General features: G+C 42.5%; 1 protein-coding gene across 1 annotated transcript; it reads left to right on the top strand.

The window, feature by feature from the left end:
- Nucleotides 1-8,782: 8,782 nt before the first annotated feature.
- Nucleotides 8,783-10,807, top strand: SERLADRAFT_352212 (uncharacterized protein; the record flags this gene model as incomplete). Its single annotated transcript, XM_007323006.1, has 7 exons — nucleotides 8,783-8,906; nucleotides 8,956-9,154; nucleotides 9,208-9,327; nucleotides 9,379-9,525; nucleotides 9,575-10,094; nucleotides 10,146-10,200; nucleotides 10,257-10,807. The coding sequence occupies 7 exons, from the start codon at nucleotides 8,783-8,785 to the stop codon at nucleotides 10,805-10,807; spliced, it is 1,716 nt and encodes a 571-aa protein (XP_007323068.1).

Raw genomic sequence — 10,807 nt, 5'->3', positions numbered from 1 at the left:
GCATGACAGCGGCACTTTCCATTTGTCAAACTCCACTTTCTCGCATTGTGCTGCTTTTCTTTATTCTTAGCTACAAGTCTCTCACACAGTGGAGCTGGTCACACAGGCTGTGCCCTATGACATCATCAGCCAATGCCTTCATTAACTGTATAGTACACATGCACAAATAGTCTGTAGTAGTATAAATACCCTAATAGATCAAGGAGACTCCTCAGCAAGTCCTTCTGTTATTTACCCATAACAAAGTTGGTCCTACCCTAAGGGAGATTACCCTCTCCTTCACTCACCCCTCTTTGCCTGTCTTCACTGTGCACCAGAGTATACAAACTTTGGTTGTTACATTTGGACTTGCTCTTCTTACTCTCTCACACTTATGTGAAAACCCAGACCACAGGGTTAAGTGGAGTCTTTTGGACAGTAAGACTTTGGTGCCAGATGGTGTTGAGTATTTGCTAGCCGCAGAAACAAAGTGTGTGCCTGAATCCTGCAGGCAAGCTCCTCAGGATGAGGTACTAGAGAGATCAGAACCAAACATTACACAGCCCCCAGTGTTAAGGGGAGTACTTTAGCTTAGCAATAGTGTGGAACTATTGTTGATTAGATTTACATACACACTTTCTTCTTAAAATACATGTACATACTATAGTGGAGTGGTTATTGAGTAATAGAAAGGGTGTCTTTACATTTGGTGGTTTGGATGCTTCTGTAAGTGTTCATACCATACGTTGTCATGCACCAAAGTTGATTGGTAGCATGGACAGGTGTCAATAATGAAGCGAATATTCAAAAGACTCGCCTTTGCGCCACACAGGCACAGTGCCACGTGGAATAGTAATTAATATTGCCTTTTTCGAACTTGTGGCTGATCAGCATCACCTCTATTAGGCAATCCAGTCACGCTCACCTTTGCTTTTCCATCTGGTACTTTCCATGTTTCGGCATTTCGGCAAATTTTTGCGTCGCCACTGGCTACACATTGCATTGCGCCCTCGCTTTTGTCGTTTCCCTTACTCCCCTTCCTTTGCCTAGCCCCACCATGGGCCCCTTCCTCTCCTTTTTATCCTCACCTGACGGTCGTTTCTGGATCCCCATTCTAATCCACTTTTCCGTCACCTCCACCCTCCTCCTCATTTTATTTGCACCCCCACCATTTCTGATGTCACCACTTCCTATCCGCTTCCGTCGCCGATCCGTTGACTACCACGTGCCACTGCTGATATCAGCAAAGCCCCGGCGGCCGGTTCAAATAGGGCAACAGGTCCATCTTTATGACGTCGATCTACCATCATATACTATCAAAACATCGGTCGCTCGTCTTGCCTGGTTGGAGCGTGGGTGGGTAATTTTTGAGCTGGAGAAGGTTCATCCCCTTGCGTCGCCCATGTTCATCGCTGTCCCATTCACTTGGGTACACTTATCTTTTGTCCATCGTCTTCGCTACAGCTACACCTATCACACGCTGCCTGGGACTCACTTGTTCCAAATTGGAACTACTCCTCTCCCTCCCTCGTTTGATCAGGTGGTCCAACACAACCAGTCCATTGGTAAGGCCATGGAACTTTCGGATTTGGACTAGGTGGTGGACCGGTGGCTCCAGTTTCTTTTTCTTCAGCAGAACATTCATTTACAGTGCAATTATTTTTGATTTTTGAATCATTTTTATGGACACATATTTTTTTAGAATGCCTGACTGACAATAAAGGAACTGTGTTGATACTGATAGTGTTTTGCCTTGCCCTTTTTTTTACTGCATCTTCCCATGACATCATGATTTTCCTGCTCTCTTTTTGCTATTGGACTTTACTTTATGGCTGTACAAACCTGTGACATTACTCACAGCATTTATTGTTCTATCCCTTTCTTTTCCTTTTTTTGACAATCTTATCCTGTACTACCTATGCAGGATTTGTCAGTGTACATTCCTTCCTTCATATTCTTTCTCATTCTTTTTGCACAGCTATACTGTGCATAGCCTACTTTTCTTTTACTATATAAACCCCTGTATTTTACCTTGTAAAAAAAACAAGAAATCCAATCCAGACTTCTTCTCTAATTTCAAGTTCACTACTCTGCTGCTTGTGATCCAGTGTGGTCACAACACTTCCCACTTCTACCACTGTTAACTGCTGTCATTGTCACTCGTCACTTTTTGAAAGTGATTGTCATCCCCTTCAATTAGAGTCCTTCTGAGCACTACAGTTTGTGCGTCAGGAGCCTGCTATCACTGGGAACCTCGTCATATTGTCGTTCTCAAACCTACCTTGTGCTACGATTAGCAAGGTAGTGCTCGTCTATACTCATCACAAAGCCCCTATCCTTCTATAAAATCAACTATCCCTCCTCCTCAAAACCCACACTCATACACCTCTGGGTTTTACTTTGAAGGATCTTTATACGTACCACCCTACGAACAACCAGACCACTCCACTGTTCTAGGAGGCAAAGCCCATAAACAAGTTCCGTGGAATCTGGGAGGATTGTGTGTTAGTTTGTTTTGTGTGTGGTTTTCTAACAGCAGTTCTCATCATTGACACCGTTACCAATCTTGGAACTGGCCGGATGTTCTTAGGCCATGAATGGTTAAAACAACACAACCCCACAATAGACTGGAACAAGTCAAAATTAGAATTCAATGGATGTCTAAGCAAATGCAACATGATGGTATGATTCTTCGAACCAGAAGAAGATCTAGAAATGTATTGCATCAACCTTAAAGAGGGGGATAGAATTCTACAATTTAACTTTTTGAATGTCAAAGACACGTCAATCCCAGATGTTATGCATCAGATCCGCGCTCACGGCACTACAGCCCAACAATTAGCCGAAGCAGCCGGAAACAATCAAAAAACAGGAGGATTTGAAGGGATAGTACCGAAACACCTTCATGATTTCAAAGACATATTTGACAAAAAAGAATTTGACACCCTCCCTGAAAGAAGACAATGGGATCACGCAATAGAACTAGTCCCCGGAGATCACACCATAGATTGCAAAGTCTATCCTTGAGTGTTAGGAGAACAAGAACAGTTAGATGCTTTCCTAAAAGAGAACTTAGAATCAGGACACATCCAACCTAGTAAATCTCCAATCACTTCACCCTTCTTCTTTATTAAGAAAAAAGATGGAAAACTCCAACCTATTCAAGATTACCGGAAGCTCAATGAAATCACCATCAAAAACAGATATCTGCTACCTCTAATTAATAAACTTGTAGACAAGCTCAAAGGCGCTAAATACTTCACGGAGTTAAATATCAGATGGGGATATAACAACATCCGGATCAAGGAAGGAGACAAACACAAAGCGGTGTTTAGAACCAACAGAGGACTGTTCAAGCTATTAGTCATGTTTTTCGGCTTGACAAACTCACCTGCTACGTTCCAAACCATGATGAACTCCATCTTTAAAGACTTGATAGATGAAGGAAAGGTAGTGATCTACTTAGACGATATAATGATCTTCACAAAAACAATTGAAGAACACCGAGCAATGACATGACGTGTTCTACAGATCCTAAGAGAGAACCATCTATACCTGAAACCCAATATTGCGATTTTGAAGAAACAGAAACCGGATATCTAGGATTAATTATCTCAGAAAAAAAAATCCGCATGGACCCGGTGAAGGTTAAAGGAATCTTAGATTGGCCTGAATGCACAACCAAGAAACACGTGCAAGCCTTTCTAGATTTTGTAAATTTCTATAGAAGGTTTATCAAAGGATTTGGAGCGATTGCAAAACCGCTTACTAGACTAACCGGTAAAGAAGAGTTTAAATGGGGAAAACAGCAAAGGGAAGCATTTGAAGAGATTAAAAAGATAATAAGCTCAACCCCTGTACTAGCTCTACTGACCAATGACGGTCAATACCGAGTCAAAGCAGATAGTAGTGACTACACTCTAGGAGCTGTACTCTCCCAAGAACAGGACGGAATCTGGAATCCAATAGCTTACTTATCGAAATCTCTAAACAAAACAGAAAGAAACTACAAGATTTACGATAAAGAGCTACTAGCCATTATGACAGCTTTAGAGGAATAGCACCATTACCTAATGGATGCCGCAAAGGAATTTGAGATCTGGACCGATCATCAAAATCTTACCTATTTCAAACAACCTCAGAAGCTGAACAGAAGGCAAGCTAGATGGGTTAGCGAACTGGCCAATTATCATTTTACACTTCACCACAAGCCAGGAGCAACTCACATCAAAGCAGACTTACTATCCAGACGACCTGACAACAAAGGAGAGAATGACAACAAAAACGTAATTGTACTCAAAGACGATCTATTTAGAATAAATATGTCTCTAACAGGGAAACAAAGACAGGAGATAGAAGAAGTAGAAGCAGAGACTATTGAAATATTCAAATGGATCAAAAAGAGAATGAATAATGTTGACAAAGTCGTAAAAAAGGTTGAGGACAAGATACAGAACCACCAAGATGGTTGGTGGACCGATGAAGGACACATATTCTTCAAAGGTTGAATGTATGTTCCAAAAGACCGAAAAGTCAGGGAAACGATTATCAGAGATCATCACGATTCCGTTGTTGACGGTCATCCAGGCCGGTATAAAACGAAGGAACTGATCACTAGAACATATTGGTGGCCGTACATGGATAAAGACATCCAAGAGTACATAACAGGGTGCAAAACTTGCCAAAGAACCAAAATAGATCACCAGAAAAAGGCAGCACCACTACACCCAAATGAGATCCCAAGCTGCCCCTGGCAAATCATATCAATGGATCTCATCGGACCGTTACCCAAATCTAAAGGTTACAACACGATAATGGTGATTATTGATCAATTCTCAAAGATGATTAAGTTATTACCAACTCATGCCGAGCTAAATTCTGAAGGAGTAGCAAGATTATTCCAGAGACAATGTTTTCAGATATCATGGATTACCTGATAAGATCATATCAGACCGAGGAGTCCAATTTGTCTCGAACTTTATCAAAGATCTCTACCAACTTCTAGGAATAAAGGGAAACCCGTCCACAGCCTATCATCCACAAATAGATGGACAAATGGAGAGGATTAATCAAGAGGTTGAACAATACCTCTGAATCTTCGTAAACCACAAGCAGGACAATTGGGCAGAATGGTTACCCCTAGCAGAGTTCTTGTACAACAACAAAGAACATTCAGCTACTGGATATAGCCCCTTTTATTTAAATTATGGACAGCATCCAAAAGTAGTTACTGTGATTAGGAAGACAGTGAAGAGTGAAAGTGCAGAAGAGTTTGTAGAAAGGATGAAGGAAGTACAACAGAATGCGGAAAAATCTCTGGTAAAGGCAGCCGAGATTATGAAAAGATTGTACAACAAAAACAAAAAAGACAGTGTGGAATATCAACCAGGGGACAAAGTCTAGGTCAAAGCGGAACACATCACAATTGATTGACCATCAAAGAAGTTGGATGACAAACAACACGGACCCTTTGTAGTCAAAAAAGAAACCGGACCGGCAGCATACAAGCTTAAATTGCCCAGTAAATGGAAAAATGTATACCTGATATTCAATGAAAACCTTCTACATCCATATAAAGAACCAATGTTCCCTGGGAAAAAGAAACCCAAACCACCACCACCTGCAGAAGTCGACGGCCAAAGAGAATATGAGGTTGAACAAATACTTGATTCATGATTGAAACGTGGCAAGTTAGAATACTTAGTTCATTGGAAAGGTTACCGAAAAGAAGAACAAACATGGGAACCCGAGAGCAATGTAAAAAACTCTCCAGACTTAGTAAAAGATTTCCACAATCACTTCCCCGCAGCACCCCAGAGAATCAACTTTGTATTACATTTCCAACCCTTCAAAAACCTCACTCAACCTTCATATAACCGCAAACTGTTTAATTGGGAAAATGGCAAACTTGAACCTACCTTTCAAGATGAAAGTCCTAAAGGGGGGGTAATGTCACAATCTCAATCTCCTTATCTATCCAACTCTGACGTAGAAACACTTGTTTCACCTTATCTAATCAATATGTAGTGTTTATCTTATCTTGTCACATGACTGTAGGTCACCTGACTACTTACTCAGCATACATGCCTTCTCCTCATGTTTCTCAGTCAGCGCCTCAAGGCTGACATGTTCCTACATATATATAAGTAGCTATTTAACACTGTACATACCCTAGCTTTTGATTTCCTCTCAATATACCTTGTTCAACTACTTGCTAGAGATTCGACATTACCACTCCGTTAGTTCAGCATAAGTGGTTGCGTTATAGTAGTGCTCACCCATACTCATCATAAGCCCCTATCTTCTATAATTCAACTATCCCTCCTCCTCAAAACCCACACCCATACATCCCTGGGTTTTACTTTGAAGGATCATTATACATACCACCCCACGAACAACCAGACCACCCCACTGTTCTAGGAGGCAAAGCCCATACACAAGTTCCGTGGAATCTGGGAGGATTGTGTGTCAGTTTGTTTTTGTGTGTGGTTTTCTAACAACAGTTCTCATCATCAACACCGCATGACACAGTGTGTGAAAACTACAGAAGAGAGTTAAAGAGGAGAATGAAATTTAAAGGTCCAAAAATTATGTATCGTAACAATCGCTCCACAGTTTGATAATGTTGTCATATTAGACTCATTAGAAGCCAAGTCAACAGGCATTGCTGGTAATATTCTTCTCTAATTTCATGATCAGTTCCAGGTTGTGAATTAATGTTTCATGACATAGGTACACATGTTGGAAGAGTTAAAGTAATATTCAAGCTCCCTGCCATTTTTCACGGTGGTTCGGTTGGTGTACCAAAATATTGGCCCAAAATTCTATTGGTGTACATTGAATGGTACACCAAGTTGAAAGGTAGTGCAGATCCAGCACATATGATGTATGTGGTTACAGAACCTGCACTTAGAGCTGATGGTACTCCACCAGTTTCCATAGTACCATTGAGCAGTATACGACAAGGCTGCCACTTGTTGCCTTTGTTTGGAAAAGATCAAGTGCCTGCTCACTGAGGTGCAGAAAATGCTTTGGATGTTTGTGATAGATTTCTATTAAATAATTGGGCTGGTTTGATTGCATACCAAACTATTTGGTGAATATTAATTTTATCGTCATTAGTATCAGAAAAAGGTTCTCATAGACATAAATGAGCTGGTATAGCTGGTATAGCTGATATAGTAACTATAAGGCTTCACATAGAGATTTATTGGCTATAATAGGAATTTAATAGCTATCATAGCAGCTATAGAAACATACCCAGCTATATAGCAAAATGCTTTTTCCTGATGTAGTCTGCCATACGTTTCCTCTGCACGTTCTCATATTCCTCATGGACTCTGTAGTTTAGACCTTATGGTACAATCCCCCCACATATGATTTTCCCTTGCTAGATGTAATTGTCCGCATGGAACTCCATACCTATATTACGAGTTACTCCTTACAAACTCCCATCCCTCCAATAGTATATAAGCCGTCGCTCCTGTATGTTATGATAACACATTTTCGGACCTTTAATTTTCAACCTTTTACTATAGTTTTCACACTCCATGCCATGCGGCACTTTCCCTTTTGTTCAAACTCCACTATCTCGCGCTGCGCTGCCTTTCTTTCTATTTTAGATACAAGTCTCTCATGCAGTGGAGCTGATTACACGGGCTGCGCCCTCTGACATCATCAGCCACTGCCTTCATCAACTGTATAGTACATATGTACAAACAAACCTGTAGTAGTATATATACCCCAATAGATCAAGGAGACTCCTCAGCGAGCCCTCCTGTTGTTTACCCACAACTAACTCGGTCCTACCTAAGGGGTAACCACTCCCTCATCACTACCTTTATAGTTTGTTCTAGTCGTGCACCAGAGTAACTAACTCTTGGTTGTTACACTGTACTCTGTTCCTGCAGTTTGAATATCAATCGGTTCCCCTCACCTTTATTCAAGTCTCCTTCTAAGTTTTCTGGTCCTTCTCCAAAGGACCTTTACTCCATTCCACCTTTTATCCTCTACTCTCACCCATTCACTCTGACAAGTTAGGGACCAAGGTCTGCGGAAGGGCCTAATGCACAAGCTAAGTCAATCCCCAACCTTGTACTCTGTTCTGCTCCCCACTTTATCTCTGCACTCCGAACTCCACTCCTCCTATGGTTGCGGTTCTGACAGGGGTGAATGACATATGATGAAGGAGTAGGTTGGATAGGAATAGTATTGGGAGTAGGAAAGTGATGGTAATGCGGACCCAGCCACAATGATAACTTTACAAAAAGCTAAGCCAACTCCCAACCTTATACTCTGTTCCACTCCCCAACACACCTCCAAACTCCAAGGTATTGTTGTACTTGCTACTCACCTCAGTCCGAGTTTTTTGGAACTGAGGTGGCAGCATGTACTGTGGCTGAATATAAGTACTCTGTTATGTAAGCTTCCTTTCCCATTATCCTGTAGTCGTTTCGAGAAGACAACCCAAAAACAACAAGGGATCCTTTCGAGAGGCGAGGGCACTGGAGATGATTAGAATCTATTTTTAGATTATTGATGGATTGCGGGCCGGCGGGATGTTCGGTCTAATTCCCCCAACCAAAGAACCCGGAAAAAAAGACCAGAAGAAGCCCTGTCTGAGGTGTGGTGATGCAATGACCTGGTATGATGTCATGATCATTCGTGAGCACACCTTGCTATGAAACTATGGCCCAAACTCTAAATCTATCTCCAGGTGCATCATGATAATAGTACGACCGAATGGATGGCATTCCCTTCCTTTAAAGTCGCCTTCGTACGACCCACAAAACCAGCCTCTGTAATGGTCCGTCCTACGGTCAAGCTTGCCACGTCTCAACTTTTCCAGCTGCGCTCGCATACAGTGCCTCAGGAGAGACGAGTATCATTAGCATATGAACGAGCCAAAGCTATAGCTCGACTATATGGTAGTTGTATCCATTCATTGCAGTATGCCGTTCAGTTGACCATGACCAGACTTTACAGCGGAAGACGTTTTGAATTTATCTCCCAAATTTTGGCAGATGCATATGGACCCTATATTATGCGTGGATACTGCTGCGACTACATTGCTAATTATGCAATATAATCTATTCGCTGGCACATTGGCTGTTTATGCTGCCAATAGACCTGACTTACAGCAAGTACTTATTGAGGCTTTATCTTATCAAGTATCGTGAGTTTACCAAGAATCCAGATGGCATAAAATCTTACTCAAGTAATTGCCAGCTGTCTGTTTTGCCTCACAGAAGTGGGCCATGGATTGGATGCGATTCACATCGAGACCACGGCTACGCTACTGCCGGATGGAGGGTTTGAGCTACACACCCCTAACGAGCAAGCTGCGAAGTAAGCTCGCACCCTCTCTTTTGAACTCCACAAAACCTGACCAAGCACTAGACACATGCCTCCTACAGCACCGGCAGGTCTACCAACTATTGCCATTATTTTTGCCCGAACAATTTTTGATGCCGAAGATAGGGGAATCAAACCTTTCCTGGTCGCGATAAACGATGGTTATGCTATGAATAGAGGTATATCTTGCAAGTAAGCGTCCATTACTATCTGCCGTAGGGTCGTCGTTGATTCAAGATAGAGTTATCCCTTATCGCGGTGGCTATCATCATATTAATCATGCGTTAACCTATTTCGACCATGTTTATCTCCCGCAAAGTGCGTTGTTGGGCAGCGATTCACTGCCTACCGATCGTCGGAATGCGTTTCTCGAAGGAATAAACCGGGTTGCAAGTGGTGGTCTTGCCATAGCTTGTATCGCCATTCCTTATTTGCAGCTGTCGTCTTCTATAGCTGCTCGATACAGCCTGCGCCGTAAAATCGTCGATGCAGTATCTGGAAAGCCCCAGCCCATAATAGCCTTGAGGACACAACAAATCCCAGTCCTGACTGCTTTAGTCCAATCGTTTGTGTTGCGAGCACTGCAATCAGCAGTCATTCGAGAGTTCGTAAATCATGAGCTGGACGTCAGGATTCGTCATGGTATAGCCGCTATTTCGAAGGTCGTCACCATTCAACAAACACAAAGCATGCAATTAATGTTGAGTGACCGCTGTGGTGCTCAAGGACTTTATTGTCATAATCAAATCATCGAGTTGCATGTATGTATCGGGACCAGTTGATATTTCAATGCTGATTTCTTGTTCTTTCAGACCTCCCTACGAGGTGCGGCAATTGCTGAAGGAGATGTACTGGTGCTCTCAATTCGTAGGGTTTACCCGCCACGAGTACTATCTTCACTAACATCGAATGTGTGTTGACAGGACTAGCCAGCGAATTATTGCTAGGAAGATATTCTATGCCTCCTTCAACAGAACCCGACAGCCTTCTCGCCCGACACGAGGCAGGGCTATTCAAAGAACTCGGACAGCTATTAACAAACATTACTCACCATCGCAGCGAGAAATTCAACAATCTGATTTTGCCACAATGCATGCCATTGGTAGAAGCTATTGGCCATAGAATGGCTTATGATGCTGCTGTAAAGGAAGGAGTTCCTTCTTACATCAGTAATCTCTATATCGCCAGTGTCGTCAAGCTCGACTCTTCTTGGTACGTTCAGCACGCTGGACTAACGCGACAGATGCAAGTCGCGATGGAAGAAGCCGCCGTCAGTGCTGCATATCCTTGTCTGCAGGGAATGTTAGACCAAATCGATGTCGACCCATACATAACGGCTCCCATTGTGTCGGATAGGCAATGGAGTGAATTCGTAGACAGCTTGGACACTATCGGAGGGGGAAATGACTCCGGCAGGTCTTCTTTGTGTTCGACATCGACATCATTAGACAAACAGAATCTGGCACGCTTGTGA

This window comes from Serpula lacrymans, assembly GCF_000218685.1.
Source record: "Serpula lacrymans var. lacrymans S7.9 unplaced genomic scaffold SERLAscaffold_14, whole genome shotgun sequence".
NCBI lineage: Eukaryota > Fungi > Basidiomycota > Agaricomycetes > Boletales > Serpulaceae > Serpula > Serpula lacrymans.
Note: the sequence above shows the minus strand (reverse complement) of the source record. Positions and strands in the feature narration are given on the sequence as shown.